The sequence below is a fragment of the Pantherophis guttatus genome, chromosome 8 (assembly GCF_059756535.1).
Source record: "Pantherophis guttatus breed Tessera chromosome 8, ASM5975653v1, whole genome shotgun sequence".
Lineage (NCBI taxonomy): Eukaryota > Metazoa > Chordata > Lepidosauria > Squamata > Colubridae > Pantherophis > Pantherophis guttatus.
This window is the reverse complement of record NC_142070.1, coordinates 57,528,540-57,545,336: the sequence shown is the minus strand read 5'-3', so window position 1 is coordinate 57,545,336 and position 16,797 is coordinate 57,528,540. Positions and strand designations below refer to the sequence as shown.

General features: G+C 40.4%; 1 protein-coding gene across 1 annotated transcript in view; it reads right to left on the bottom strand.

Moving 5' to 3' along the window:
* Nucleotides 1–15,882, bottom strand: part of CPEB2 (cytoplasmic polyadenylation element binding protein 2) — a 30,170-nt gene extending 14,288 nt beyond the window's left edge. Inside the window, 4 exon segments of the mRNA XM_087875399.1 lie at nt 2,534–2,611; nt 6,088–6,099; nt 6,750–6,831; nt 15,769–15,882. Of these exon segments, the coding sequence (XP_087731525.1) occupies nt 2,534–2,611; nt 6,088–6,099; nt 6,750–6,831; nt 15,769–15,882 (286 nt within the window).
* Between the last annotated feature and the right edge of the window lie 915 nt (nt 15,883–16,797).

The window sequence follows — 16,797 nt, the reverse complement described above, 5'->3', positions numbered from 1 at the left end:
TCCCTTTTTCTTATTTTTCTTCTGCTCTGTGAACTCTCTATTTGTGGATATAAAATAACTGGTAGTTAAATTTTAGGGCTTGGTGGGCCTATGTGGATTACAATTTACCAACTCATCATCATTCTTTTTTTGGCAAGAAAGGATTAGGGTTTGAGGAACCTGAAGAAAAGCAACAACAATAATGGGGTTAAAAGATTGATAACCTTTGGATTACAACTTTTTATTTATTTATTTAATTCCCCCCCCTGCTTGGATTACCCTTTACTTTTTGTGGATTATAAATATTAAAATAGTTCAAAATGAGGAAAGCACCATCTGCATGATCTTCAGCAGCAGCATCCGCAACATCTAGCCCATCAGGTCAGAAGTCCTTGGATGTTATGTTACAGCAAGAGAAAACAAACGTGATGCAGGCAGAATTAAAAGTTATGATCCAAGCGCTGTATGATGACTTTAAGGAAAGAATAGGGAAAGTAGAGGATAAAGTAGAGAATATTCAACAAATGATGGCAAATAATGAACAACGCATGCAGAAAGTAGAAGAGAAAGCTGAACAAACAGAAAAAAGAGTGGAAGAAGTTGATTACAGACTCACATTGGCAGATAAAAATAAAGAAAGAACAATATCATTAGAGATGGACAGGGCTGATTATTACTTGCGATTTCAGAATATTGAGGAAGAAAAAGGAGAAAATCTAGCAGAGATATTGGCAGAGCTGTTGACAGATACTTTAGAGGTGACCAAAGAAAAAATTCTTGTTGAGATTGATGAAATATTTAGAGTTCATACCAGATATGCAACAAGAAAAAGGCTTCCCAGAGAGATACATGTGAGATTCACTAAAAAAGCAATGAAAGCAGAGATTCTACAAAGAGTGAGAGATGATCCTTTAAAATATAAAGGGAAAGAAATAGTAGTCTTAAAACAGATTCTGAGAAGAGTTAGAGAAGTAAGGCAAGGATACCAATTCCTGACAAAACAACTAATTAAAAATGGAGTGAATTTTATATGGCTGATACCAGAGGGCATACCGGAGGGAGCAAAGACATAGGCTGGATTCCATAGAAAAAGCAGAACAATTCTATGAGCACTACTTTGGGCCACAAGAGGAAGAGAATAAGAGATGAGAGAGAGGACAGATGCCAAGAGGAAGCTACAGGAGAGAGAAATATACAACAAAAAGAAGATGAAAGAGATCTGGAGGAAATAGCAAAAAGAGAAGGAGGGAAGTCAAAAGAACTAAGAGAGATAAGAGCGACTAGAACAACAAAACCAATCTATAAGTAAAACTATGGAAGAAGAAATAAAATTAATGTCAATTAACATAAATGGATTGAATTTGGCAATAAAAAGGAAAAGGACTTTTAGTAAACTAGAAAAACTAAAGTTAGATATAATCTGCTTGCAAGAAGTTCACATTAAAAAACAACACAATCTATTTACTAGAATAGGTAAACTGGCACATCTGGGAAAACCCGAATCTGAGAGGTCCGGGTTTTCCCTCAGTAGATCAAAACCCCCAAAACCATCCCCTCACTCCTCAGATGATCACATGCTCCAATCACCAGCCATCCAATCTTGAGACATCACTCTGACCACTCCTTCTCCAGATGCAGGATTGGCCTGACCTTGACTGACAGGAAGGATGCTATTATGTCTAAAGACAACCCCTCTATTAAATCCCCCCTCCAGTAAGAGCTGGAGTACTAGATGCTATTTAAAATATGTAATGTGGTAGAAAGAAATGCTTAATTGTTTAGTAAGTACAATGCTATTGACAGTCTAGGAAACTATTAAAATAATATTATATTAAAACATTTAGCTCAATAAAATGTAGAAGTATAACAAAGAGCCTTGATAGTACAGTGGTTTAAGCACCCTGTTATTAACACAGCTGCCTGCAATTTACTGCTGGTTCGAATCGCTCCAAGGCTCAAGGTTGACTCAGCCTTCCATCCTTTCTAAGGTAGGTGAAATGAGGACCCAGTTTGTGGGGGCAATAAGCTGACTTTGTATAAATATACAAAAGTATGAAGGCTATTGCTTAACACATTGTAAGCTGCCCTGAGTCTCCGGAGAAGGGCGGCATATAAATCAAATTAATTAAATAAATAAATTTTAAAAAAAATTAAAAAAAATTAAAAAAAATAATAAAATTCTACCTAGAATACTGTTAAAATAATTGATGGTGCTTACTTATTATCTACGCAATAATGTAGAGTTATACAAAAGGAGGAGAGAGAAAGAAAAGGGAAAAAAAAATAAAATGGTTCAATGACCTTGAATTATCAAGTTGAATCTGCAGTTCACTGTTACCTATTTTTAACTGCTATAGTGACAAATATTGGCTAATGTCACAATTTTAGTCTGAAAGAAAGTAGTAGGTATAGAAATAATCCATTCTCCTCAGCCTAAAGGGAATTGTTATTTCCAAAATCCTGGCAGACAAGGCAGTAAAGGAAAACATATTCAATGATCTTGATTGCCTCAGAGTGGCAAGGCCATGTAAACTGGGGTACAAGAATGGTGTACCTGCAGGCTTCCGGTGGCTCCGCCGACGCCGAAAGACGCTCCCTTGTGAACGCCAGCCCCAGGACTCCGTTAGAGCCGCTAGAACAGCGAAAATCAGCTGTTCAGCGGCTTGAAAACTTTCCCCCTGGGAGAAGGGGGGAAAGAGAGCCGACGGGGCGGGTAGAGCTCCCCAAAAGCCCCAGGTTTCTTTTTAAATCTGGGGCTTAAAGGGTAAGAGCTCCCTGGGAAGCCCGTCATTGCTCCGGACCTGGGACGTTTCTGCTTCAAGCAGAACTAGGCGGTGTGACCACCCCAGCAATTCAACTTTAAAGAAAAAAATTTTGGACTTGAAAGCTGGCAGAGCAAATACAGGAGAAACTAAAATGGCAAGTACTGAACTTTAACTCTGAAGAATCTATCACTTCCCTCTGATTTTCTATGGGAGAAAGGGAAAGTAAGATGGCGTTTGATTCTAACGAGGGCGTGGAGAAGTGAAAGTTAGTTACAAAGTATCATGTGGTGCTGAAAGCCCCTGTTTAAAAGAAGAGGATTTTATTTTAAAAGGACTTTTATTTAAAAAGACTGGTACCATTTAAGGACTGGAATAATTGATTTAGTTGTTGAAAAAGTATAAAGTGAAAGTCTTATTAGGGGGGAAAAAATGGCTGGCTTTTTTGAAAGTGATGAAGGCTCACCATTACATACATCAGTAAATACACAAATACTGACTGTGGATCTCTTTGAAGAAATTTTAGAATCATTTACCTCCGCGTTTGTGGAAAGAATGGAAGGGCTTTTCAAGAAGGGCTTTACACAAATTCGAAACAAAGATACAAATGAAGATATTGTATTGTTCCAGTTGCCAAACAACAAGGAGTTGCTGAAGGAGGAGGTGGACGAAATAACTCAGTTTAATGTGCCTTTGGAAAATGAAATGGAGGTTTTTCAAATTAAGAAGGAAAGGCAGAGAGGCTTGAAGGAGCGCAACCAGGAAACAATGAGAGACATTTCTTCAGAGGCTTTGACACAGACAACTGGAAAATTGTCAGGAGGCGTTGGGATTTCTTATATAAGAAGGAAGATTCGAAGTGGAACTTTACAACTTTTTTACAAAAATGGATTCCCAATCGCAGTTAAAGAGGTGTTTTTACTGAAAGGAATTACTTTGCGAAGAGAACAGGATTGTAAGGTTCAGCAACTTCAGTTAAAAATCCAAGAACTTATAAAAATAAAAGAAGGCGGAGGAAAAAGACTGAAGCAAAAGGTTCGCAAAAAAGTCAAGAAAAAATGGAGAAGGAAAAATTACAATCCACTTTTTTGGGGAGGATAGTAATAGTGAAAAAGAATGATTATACCTGTATAAGTTATATTATAGGGAAAATGAATGATTTACCTATATTTAAGGACATGATTTGTTTTGAAAAGTTACATTAAATAATGTTATGGTTGAATTGTTATGAATTGGTGAAGAATTTATATAAGTTTATGGGTTAAAAGAAAAATATTGTGGATGTAAAAATTATGGACAGTGTAGATCATTCAATATAAGTTTATGGGTTAGAAGAAGGATATTACTTAAACTTTTATATGTTGTTTTAAATTACATTAATACCATATTAAAGAATGCTTTGTTGAAGAATAAATATAAACTTGTGGGGTATAAGGAAAATATAAATGGTGCAAGGGTTGAGGGAAGGTTTTTGACAATATTTTATATGGATATTAAACAGTGAAGATGTTATTTGATTATACGTACAGGATTTGTAGAGAATACAATGAATAAGTTTATGTAAAACTACTAAGCAAGGAATATTTTCAAGAAGAATTAATATAAGTTTATGGGGTAAAAAGTAAAAATAAGGTTTTTACAATATATTTTATTTGAGATTGGTTAAAATATTTTGTTAAGGTATTAATGTATGTAAGGGTTGGAGATCTGATGTTTAACTGTAGAAGAAAGAAGACTTGCTTATTATTGAAGAATGGACAAGAACGAAGTTGGATTGATTACTTTCAAGCAATAATTGGCATAAATAGTTATATTTAGATATGAACAAGGGGAGTTAAAGTGCATGAGGGAGCTAAATCTATAGATAGTTAGCTTATGTTTTTTTTTTATGTTTGTTAAATGCTATACCCTGTATTTGCTCTGGGAAGTCAAGGGGGGGGTGGGAGGGTTGGGGCAGTGGGTGGGAGGAGAGGGGGGAAAATACGTGTAAACTTTTTAAAAAACTTTTCAATAAAAAAAAAAGAATGGTGTACCTGCTATATAGAAGCACCAATGTGACCACATTGTATCTAGCCCTGAAAAACCATTTCCTCAACATAGAGGAAATGAGAATGGACCAGATATTTGCTGATCTAATAGAATTCCAGAGCTCTGAGAGACTAAGCTGATTTCAGATTGGTATTCAATATCACTCAATCTTTTAAGCTGTAACTTTTTGGCTTGAGCATCATCCAAAGCTATCTGGGAATCTGCAGGCAATCCAGCAGTTTGTGGTTTCTGCTCTACTGCATAAAACATCATATTATAGGGCTTGAGTATGTCTTCTCTGCTAAAATATTGAGGCTTGTGAATAGGAAGCTAGAAAGTTGAAGAGAGAAAAGCCCAATTTGAATAGCCCCAATCTTGTTTCAGTCTGGTTCCATTTTTAAATTCTGTGGGTCTCTCTAACTTAAAAGATATAGGTTACTACTAGCTATTCAGAATATTAATCTATTATAAACAACATTTATTTAAATTTAACTGATCCTGTTTTAAACCAAATATGAGCCCTTTACAGGCCCTGGATTGAAAACTTTAAATGATTGATAACTACTATCATTTTTCTAAGGTTTAGGTGGGCTTTTGGCTAAGCTATTTCCCTGTGACATGAGGAAAGCACAATTATAAGAAATAATTCTATTAAAATTGTAATGAAACAGGAAAACAATAACCAATTTTTTAAAAACTTACTAAGACACGTCTTCTTAACTTCCAGAATTTTTCCCATAGTGACAGGGTATGATATCTTGTTGAGAATGGCCAAGTTTTCTGGCAAATTAATTGTCAGTGACTGGTCCTCCAATCTTTCCAGATTCTCCTTTCCACTTTCTTTCTTTAACAAGTGTTGCTTGTTAAAGGGCAGTTTCACCATATCTTGTTTTTCAGATAATTTATCTCTCATTTTTATCTTCCTCCATTTATCACAAAAATGATTTGAGGGTGAGCTACTAAAAAGCAATTATCTAAAACGTCTAAAATGACTATGACAACTGAGTACAGTGCCTTTATTCTAGAAATTTCACCCAATAACAGAAAAAACATGAGTACTTTTCTCAACATTGTATCACATACATTCTTGCACAATCCAGTCTTTATTTCAATAGAGTTTACTAGAGCTTATTAAATCACATATAGCTAAGTGATTTTTTTTCTCAACTCTCAGTTGAAATCTATGCATATTTATTCAGAAGTATAACTGACAGGGTTCAGTGAAACTTTCTGAAATCTCAACTCCTCAATGACTTATTTTGCCTCCACAGATAATTGAGATGGTTCTATCTAACCTTTAATATGTCAGGCAACTCACCTTCATCAATGTCTGGAGGAAGACCACCAACAAACACCTTTCGAGAGAAATGTTCTATCCATTCTCCATTTTGATGTGCAGGATAACAGGTAGGTGAATTCAATACACCAACTTGGTCACTATGACCATCATTTAGTAAACCATCATCTATAGGAAAGAGGGAAGAACGACCTGGGAAAGAAAAGGAAGGAAAATGTAAAATATTCTATGGGTAAAGAAGTCTTCATGAAGTCTATGGGTAAAGAAGTAAAGAAGTCTTCACTCAAATCTGCCAAAAGCCCACAAATTGTCAAAAGAAGACTAATTGAAGTCACCACTAAAATGAAAAACAAATATGAAAGCACAAGAGAAATTAACTGCAAAAGCATAGGTCTCATTCTGGTTTGGCCTCTCTGGGACTGCTATGGGAAGAATGTATTTGGTTTCATACATTAAGTACACTCATTGAAACCTTTTTTCAACATATTTCAACATATATTTGACCTTCATTTCAACAATATTAAAGGATATAGTATAAAAAATATCATGCACCATTTGCATTTTGTAGTCAATTGTGTAATTTAAATAAACCTAATACAAATTGCACCTATAAACAGCTCCACATCATCCAACTATAACCAGGCATCGCTCAGATTATCTTCATGAGAGTTGTCTCCCATTACCTGACACCTTCTGCTCTGAAGGGTTCTGTAGAAAAGCGTCCCTGGACATTAGCAGCAAGAAGACTATCTTGACCTTGATCTTCTGAAAAATTATTCCAGAACGAGAGGGCTATGTGAAGAATCCTTGAGAATCCAGAAGGGCAGAAATCCCAGAAGACTGGAGAAGAGCAAATGTCATTCTCTTGGACAATCCCTTCCAACTCTTAGTGTCTTTCAAGCCAAGGAAAAGAATATCTAATTTTTTTCTACTGTTTTTGCTTAATGATAACTCACAAGACAATACACTATATCTTTGGTCTTTTATGAGGATAAAGGGAAAATATAGATACTATATAATTAACTATAACGTAAAAAGTATGTGACTAAAAACTAAAGTGACTATAGAGCTTAAAAGAAAAGAGCTGTAAGTCTCCTGTAAATAAACTGTAGAATAAACTAATATAGAAATAAGCTGTAATTATAATATTCAAGCATTTTATATCATGTAGTGAGATTAGAATAGAACAAAAAGTTGTCACTTTAAATGTACACTGATCAGCATACATTAAAATAAAATTGCATTCAGCTCTCAAAAGATAATCATTATGCATACACACACACATACATGCACACACATACATAACACAGAGAAACATCACAGTCTAGTTCGAATGTATACATATATATGGCAAAAAAAAAAGAAGAGTCCTACAAGTTTACAAGATGGATGGCATAAGGAACAAAGCTGTTACAGAATCTAGTAGTCCTGCTATAGATATTTTGAAACTTCCTCCCAGAGAGGAGCAACAGAAATAGATTGTGAAGTAGGTGTGTGGGATCTCTAACAATGTTTTAAGCTCTAAACACATAGCGCTTATAAGCAATATCCTGAATAATGGGAAGTGAGCTTCCTATAGTCTTCTCAGTTCTCCCTAGCACTCTCTGTATGGACCAACTGTCTGAGATACTGCTGCAGGGGTGAAATGCTACCGGTTCGCTCTGGTTCGGGTGAACCGGTAGTGATAAAAACTACTGGTTCAAGCAAACGGGTAGTAAAAAATACTTTAAAAGTAAAAAAAAAGTTCCGACGATCACAGCTGTGCCGCACAATCGTCGGAACCTTTTTTAAAAAAACTTTTTAAAAGCATTTTTTTACATCTATTCGCTCGAACCGGCCCAGGCTCTGGAGGGGATGGAGAAGGAGTGTGGACCCTCACCCAGCACGTGGTACCCACCTCCCAGCAGAGGGCCTGACCTATTTCCCGGAGGCAGGACCAAGCCCATGGTATGACGGGGGGAGCCCCACAGGCCAGGAGAACACATGCCACCCAAGACCACCACTCCACCCGCAAGGGCCTAGTTTGGGCACCGTGGAGGGCAGGACAGGGCTCTGAGGCAGGACAACCAGACTCTGCTCCCAGCCTGGCCATTGGTGGCCCATGGACTGGGCCCTATGGGACGATGGGACTCACGAGTCATGTGGGCCTCATTTGACAGCGGCCCGGACAGGGTAGCCCTATTTTTGGGACAAGTGATTGACCATCTCGATAAGTACAGCCATCTATATACTTCCCAGTGGGCCATGGTAATGGCGGTGGCTGCCATTATGGAGGGTGTGGCAGCCAACTGGGTCACTGACTTATATAGCGACCAGGGGAACTAGGAGATATAGGCCTGTTCCTCTCAGCCATGCAGGAGCGGTTTGAGGATAACAGCTGAAGGTGAACTGTTGGCATCCAAACAATGAGGTAGGCCATTGGCCGAATACATAAAAGAATTCTGAAGGTTGTCAGGAAAAGTGAGGGGTTGGCCGGAGCAGTTTATGGTACATCAATTCAAGGCTGGGCTTGAATTACACAAGCCTGTGTAACACGTGGTCTACCACCCCGACTTGCGGCATGGGTCCAGGCCGCCACCAAGATCAATGTGGAATTCTGGAAAGATGATCGGACAAGAGCGAATTGGCCTGCAGGGGGTCGGAGACCACCAGACCACCCCCTCCCAATGTCATGACCATCAGACCCGATGCTAGCTACGCCTTCCACAACCGCACCAGGGAAACCTGGCCCCACACAAGCCCCAATGATCTGTTTCTAGTGCATGAAACCAGGTCATTGTGTGTTGGACTGCTCCGAGATGGGTCCTAAAGCATCAACTGGAACACCAGGGCCTCAATAGAGCACTGCTAGGTCTTCCGGTTTGCTGTTTGTCGCTGCCAGACGTTCCTTTGGGATCGTCAGCTTCCATCGCCTGTCAGAGCCGCCTTCACAACGGAATGGCGGCTCGAAAAAACTCCGTTTCCATGAGGAAACGGAGATAGAGCCGGCAGGGGTGGGTAGAACTCTCTGCGGAGTCCCAAAAGTTTTTCCTTTACTTTTGGGACGGAGCGGATGAGATGCCCCGCATCCCCAGCCGCCGCTCCGGGCTTTGGGAGACCTCTGCTGATGCAGAGCCAGGCGTCAAAAGCAAGCCTGCAAATTTAACAGACTACTCAAAGAAAATGTGAGCTGGACCTGTAATACTGAACTGCAAGTATTTTACTGATTTTTTTTTTAAAAATTACTTAAGAGAGAGGAGGAAAAGAAAGAGGGAAAAAAGCCTTTTAAAATGGCGTCGGCTGGAGGAGAGGCTGAAAGGGAAAGTCCTTCCGTTTTTTATTACTACAATGTAGCGGAATAAATACCACTGGCTACATTTGTAGACAAAACTTCGCTCCTGTGTCTTTTTCTCCTTTTTTTTTCCCTTGGAGACCTGATATTGTTGTTGATTGGAAAGAAGTCTTTCTTGCTTTTTTTTTTTTTTTTAATAAAGCCTGCCTGGGCGGAAACATGGCACTGAGACTCATAAAGTCAGATAAACAAGAAGGGGGGGGATTCCCCCACCAACAACTTAAAGGAACAAGTCTTAACTCTTCAGTCTCAGAAACCTGATTTTAATATAATAGAATTTTTTATAGAGGAGATTGAAAGAAGGGAGGAGATTGTGAATCAGCAACTTGAAAAATTTAAGCAGGAAATTAAAGAATTGGTGAAATCTAAGTTTGATTTTTTGGAGAAAAAACTCTCAAAAGTGGCTAATGGTTTTACAGAATTTATGATACAGTTGGACACAAATACTAATGTACTAGAGTCTAAAATGGAAGAAATTCAAGATAAATTGGACAATAGAATTCAAAAAATTGAAAATGATTTGACAAACACTCAGGATAATAGCTTAGAAGAAAAACCTAAAATGGATGCTGATCAAAAGTATGGTAATGCAGAAAATCTGCAACAGAAGATTGAAAAAGAGATTTTAATGGTACAATATAATTTCACAGAATATGCGATAAGATTAAGAGGTTTGCAGGAAAATAATAGAGAGGATTTAAGGAAAATATCTTCTGAATTTCTAGCTGGGATTCTAAAGGTTCAACCTGACGAAGTGTTTTGTAGGATTGACAGAGTTTATCAAATTAACTCCTGGATTGCCAAGCAAAGGCAATTGCCTAGAGATGTGGTGATTTATTTTACAGACAAAGAAATTAGGAATAATATCGTGCAAAATTCCTTCAATTCTAATTTGCAATTGTATGGAAGAAAGATTTGGATTTACAAGGAACTCCCACCTAAGATATTGATGGAAAGGAAGAAATTTGGTTTTCTGGTGATTGGGTTAAAAAAGAGAAATATCTCATTCAGGTGGGACGCCCCAGTTGGTATTATATTTAGATACCAAGGAGAAAGATATCAGCTAAATACTGTTGAAAGAGCGGAAGAATTTTATCAAAATAGGTTGAAAATGAACTTAACATCTTCAGGTATAATACAGGATAAGCAGAAGGAGCTGGAAATAAAGGGAAAATATCGAATTACAGAGACTGTACCAGATGAATTGCCTTTGGATTTATTGGATACCCCAGCTGGACTATCTACAAATTTGAGAGAAGTGGCATCTAACATTAATGTGATGACTTATCAAGGCAAGGATAAGCATGGAAACCAATTAGGGGATATACAAGGGATAAAAAAGAAACATGAGATACAAAAACAAAACCAACAAGACCAATCTACAAAGCAGAATAAAAACCGACCAGATGATACACAATTTGTAGAAAGGAAACCAGGATGGAAACCAAACCCACAAAAAGAAAAGAAAAAAAGAAATAGGTGGCATAAAAATAGAAATTTCTAAATTAGGCAACAGTGAAGCCAGTGACTTTAAAATATGAATGATTATGTGTAAACACAGAAGAGGCGACGTATTGGTTAATATCATCCTGAGGATTGTGGTAGATCTCTGCATGGCCGTAATTTGGGGACGTGAAACGAGCCTTAAACTGATGGATTTGAATTATCCATTTTGGAATTTCTTTTTGTGTTGATAAACATATTATATTATCTTGAATTACAAGGCAAGAGAATTATGCTGGGGCATGCAGAAGATCGGGTTGTTACCCACTACGATGATGGGAATTAATAATCCTGATGAAACCCACAATTATTACTATATGGAATATAATTATAATGTCACTCGGGTGGTTGTTTTTACTTTTATACATATAAGAAGATATTTACTACTGATGGGGGCAGATATGATTGAAGATCCTGAATAAACTGTTGCACCAGCAAGCTATGTTACCCGATTATGGATGTTGGTTCTACCAATCCAGTGGAAAGACCTCAAAGAAGATACTACATGGATTATAAATTTAAAGTCATTGTCTTTTCTTTTTTTTTATTTAGATATAATGGAAAATATAGACATATATTTTTAAGTAGTGTGGGCAGTGATTCAAAGATATTAAGAAATGTTGTGTATGGTAATTTTGCATGATAGTGGGTGAATAAGCTAGTTAGTAGATTGATTAGTCTAAGAAAAGGGATTTTTAAGTGATATATTTAGGGGAGTGGAGGAAATGGATAGAGTGGAATAAATGTTAAACTAGATTTTATGGGGAAGGCTGCTTTGAAATGTTATACTAATATATATAGAAGATTAAATGTTAAAGTAGGACTTATTGTATAGTTTTAAAGTGGAGAAGTTATTCTATAATGTCATAGTAGAATGTCTTTTTTTTTTCCCTTTCTTTTCTCTTTTCTGAAATGTATGGATAAAGGGGGATGTTATAATATTAATAATATTTTTAGTAAGTAAAGGTCAATATCTAGAGGAGGGAGTAAGTAATCTGTTATGAATTAGGTTTTTTTTTGTTATGAAGAAGTCACAGGGGGGGATGGGTGGGGAGGGGGGTTAGGGAGGAGGAGGGAGAGGGGGGAAAAAGGGGGGGAAAATTTGTATTTGAAAACTTTTTCAATAATAAAAAAAAAAATAGAGCACTGCTAGAAAGAGCATAAGGATAACGCCGGCGAAGGAGGCACAACAAACAAGCCATCCCATTCCCAATTGAACCAGCACGAACCCAACCGAAGGGGAGACCACCAGTGGAAGCGATGATGAGGGGGAAGCCGACCCCATGGTAAGGAAAGCCATCAAACCATTCCTCATTTTGGTGGTTTTGGCAGCGGGATGCCAGCGCAAGTGCAAAGCCCTAGTAGATTCAGGCCGCACCCATTGTCTAATGAGCATGTCGGGCTCCCTGAGGTGTATGATGACCTAAGCGAGGTTTGTAGTGAACAAGAGTGTGACAATTTACCACCCCACCATGCTACTGATTGCGTTATTGAAATCCTACTAGGGGCAGCCCTACCAAAACCAAAAATGTATTCGATGACCCCCCCCCCCAGGAACTAACGGAGATGAGGGCATACATAGAAAAGAACTTAAAATGGGGCTTTATACAGCCAGAGGAGGGCTGTGTCTATGAGTTGATTTTAGGGAAATCAACACTGTCTGTGTGGAGCATATGTATCCCCTTCCATTAATGAAAGATATGCTGGCCCGCTTGGCGGAGGATAGGGTCTTTACAAAGTTGGATCTCCGAAAGACATATTACAGGGTCCAGATTAGGTGATGTGGTCCGCCAGTAGCCTGCGGAGCTGGCAGGGGAGTCAGACAGCGATGAGGCTGAGGAAGAACATGGGGCAGTCCTGGAGACTGGGGAAGGTTCAGATGAGGGCTTTGCGTCGAAGACAGAGAAGGGGCCAGGGCCATCGAGGAGTGATGTGCAGACTTTGGAGCCTCCAGAGGGTGACAGTAGAGAGGCAGAGGAACAGGAGCCTCTTCCTAGTGCATGTATGAGAAGAGCTGCCAGAAGGCAGGAGCAGCTAAAGCAGAGAGGACGACTCGGGAGTAGGGCCAAGAGATGATTGGCCCCTCCTATAAGGCTTAAAAGACAAGCAACGGCTCTTGGCCTCTTTACCAGAAAACAACCATTGAGAGATTTGCTTTGTGTGTGAATGTATTTCTTTGTCAGTGTCTTCTGTTCCTGAACTGTTGCCATGAAAAGCCTTTGGCAGTTTGCCTAATTATTCCAAGGTCAGAGATAAACTGAAGGTGTTTTGAGGATTTTGCTTTCATTTAATTTGGAATAAGTTGAGAATGAGTTAATTCTCAGCTGTTTTAATAAAATCTGTTTGTTTTTGGAACTGTTTTGTATTTAATATTAACTACATGGGCCTGGGTCACAACATTAGGCCTGGCGATGAGTGGAAGACAGCATTCAACTGCCCGCTGGGAAGTTATCAATTCAGGGTGATGCCATTCGGCCTACAAGGAGCACCCGCTGTATTCATGCAATTTATCAATGAAGTTTTACAGGACCATCTATATAGTGGTGTGCTCATATACCTGAATGACATATTGATTTACACCAAAACCCTGGAAGAACACGTCATCTTAGTACACCAGGTCCTAAGCAAACCGTTAGTTGCTAAACTGTACATCAAATTGTCAAAATGCAGGTTCCATAAGTCGCAGTTAGACTATTTGGGATTCTGCATTTCTCCAAGGGGTGTAGAGATGGGCCCCATGAAAGTAAAGGCCGTTTTGGACTGGCAAGCCCCAAGGACACAAAAACAACTGCAAAGCTTCTTGGGGTTTGCAAACTTTTACCATCAGTTCATCCCGTCCTTTGCTCGTGTGGCTTTTCCATTAACGGATCTTTTGAGAACCAAACAATTAGTCCAAAAACCATGTCTGGGTCACCTGGTACAGTAGACATTGGCTTGTCAATAAGCGTTCAAACACCTGAAAGCGCTGTTTGCAAGGGAGCTGATACTAAAACATCTGGATTCCACCAAGCCATTTGTGGTGCAGGCAGACACCAGCGACATAGCAGTGGTGGCAGTTCTTTTGCAAGCAACAAGCAGGGAAAGCTGCAACCATGTGCATATATCTCCCACAAGTTGAATGAGACTGAACGCAAATGGGCCGTATGAGAGAAGGAGGCTGTTGCAGTTCGGTGGGTATTGCTGATGCAGAGACACCTTTTGGAGGGGGGTGGCTTACCATTCGAGGTCTGCACGGACCATAAAAATCTGGAGGCTCTCCAAACCCTACGTAAGCTCTCACCTAAGCAGGTCAGATGGGCGTTATATTTCAGGCGCTTTAACTTTTAGCTGAAATATATCCCTGGTAGGAGAAACTTCCTGGCGGATGCCTTATCCCATATGCCACAATATACCAGTGACCGTGAGGAGGTAGTGCAGGCCATAATTCCAGCTTTGCCGCCTGAGGATAGTCGAACATAACAGGCGGGGGCCACCGCTCGGTCAAAACCCCATCCAACCAAGATAACCAAAGACGTTCAGAAAGCCCTTCTGATGGATGAGTGGTTCCAGGCCAATCAAAACACCCTCAGTCACAGGACTGGGTTGGCCTGGAAAGGAACCAAGGTCTATGTGCCTAAAAGTCTCCGGATGGAGGTGCTGCAATGGTGTCATGATGTCCGAGCGGCCTCCCACTTTGGTTTTCTCAAAACATTACATGTGACTAACCGTCAGTTCTGGTGGCCCAGACTCAAGAAGGATATCTAAGAATATGTGCGCAGTTGCGTGACCTGTGCCACAATGAAGAAGCAGCCAGGCAAACCTGCTGGCCTCCTACAACCCATGGCGTCTCCTCTTAGGCCATGGGAGGAGATAGCCATGGACTTCATTGTGGACTTACCGGCCAGTCAGGGAAACACGGTGATCTGGATGGTCATCAACTTTGTGGCTTGTTCAGGTTCAGGGTTGCCTTCAGCCAGGAAATTGGCTAAGCTTTTCATCGCACATATTTAACAGTTACACGGGGTACCACAAACGATTGTGTCTGACCGGGGGGTTCAATTTACCACCACGTTTTGGCGTAAATTCCTGGCCATGATAGGGTCATCTCAGGGTCTTAGCTCGGGGCTACCAATGGAGCAGCTGAAAGAGCCAATGCCATGGTGGAGTGATACATCTGGTGCCACATTAAACACCAGCAAACAGACTGGGTGGACTTGATCCCCTTCGCTGAGGTGGCGTATAACAACGTCATCCATAGTAGCACCGGATTCACCCCTTTCCAGGTAGCTACTGGGACTGAGTTTATACCTATACCTGAGTGCCCCCAAGAAAAGCCAGAGCATCTAGGGCTACAGGAATGGGTATCACGTATGCAACGTACATGGGAGAAAGTCAGGGAGGCCCTGCAGAAAGTGAGGGAAAAATACAAATCCCAAGCTGACAAAAAGAGACGACCCCAAACCCCCTTTCATGTCGGCCAAAAAGTATACCTATCCACGAAGTACCTGAATCTGAATGTGCCCTCCAAAAAGCTCGCACCCAAATACATTGGACCATTTCCAATAGTAAAAATCATAAACCTTGTTGCTGTTAGGCTAAAGCTCTTACCTTTATTGGGGAGGACACATCCAGTGTTCCACAGTAGCCTGCTACATCCACTCAGGACATCCACATTAATGGGGAACCCCCCTCCTCCCCCTCCCCTATTGATGGGGGAAACCATCATTATGAGGTGGAAGAAATCCTGGATGCTCATTTGCACTGGGACCGTCTGCAATACCTTGTACTATGGAAGGGGTACCTGCTAGCGGAAGCATCCTGGGTACCCTTCCAGGACATTAACGCAGAGCAGTTATGTACTAGGTTCCACCGGAAATACCTGATCATACCAGGGGAGGTGACATGGGCCCCACACCCAACCTAACTGTGGATTTTGTCTTCCAGATGCCATCCTCATGGTAGGGGAGCTGCATGTCAGCTGCACTGCGGTTTGGGGATGCCATTCAGGCGGGACCGGGGAGCTCACTTACTGACCCGGCAACACCTAGGAGTGTGTCCAGCTAACCGGCCTAGCCATCCAGAACCCACCTATGTAGGACCAAGCCTTGGCTGGTTTGAGGAGCTGAGTAACCGGACGGAGCTAAAGCCTGAAAACTAAAGCACTGGTGTGGGTTAGCTATGCTAGGATGGATGAGGGTTAGCCAGGAAGGAGTTGCAAGCTGAGCATGTGATGGGGTGGGGCCAAGGGGTGGGGTCATGGGTGGAGCACAGGAGTCCTTAAAAAGATGGTGGGGAGCATTGCGCATTAGCGCTAACAATATCTCACTTTGTAAATGGTGATTGTTGAAACGTGCCGGAGTGCCTGATAAAGACCTCAACACCTAGGATCCTGGTTGTCTGGAGTGTTATTTCACAGTGCCATTCTGGAACCTGATAGGCAGGACATAATTGCAAACTTAATCTTTTTCTTCTATTCCTTTATTTATTTATTGGCCACCCATCTTACCATAAGGTAATTCTGGGTAGTTTACAGACATAAAAATACATCCACATTAAAATAAGAGTAAATTAAAACCAAGATTGAAATCAAGGATTTATAGGCAGGGACAGAAGGGATGGTGGGATCTGTTGTTACTCAATCAACCACCTCCACTGTGTTGTCTTTCCAAGTCAACTGGCAGAGACAGGTCTTTAGGCCCTTATGAAAAGATAGGACACTTGTGCCAACCTCACATCGGGGGGCAAGATGTTTCAGAGGGCAGGAGCAACAACAGAGAAGGCCCTCCTCCTGGACCGCACAATCTGCAATAATTGGGCTGATAGGACCCACAGCATGCCTTCTCTGCTAGCATGAGTAGGACAAGGCAATCTCAGTGCGGTGAGATGGTCCCTCAAGTAATCTGGACTCATGCTATGAA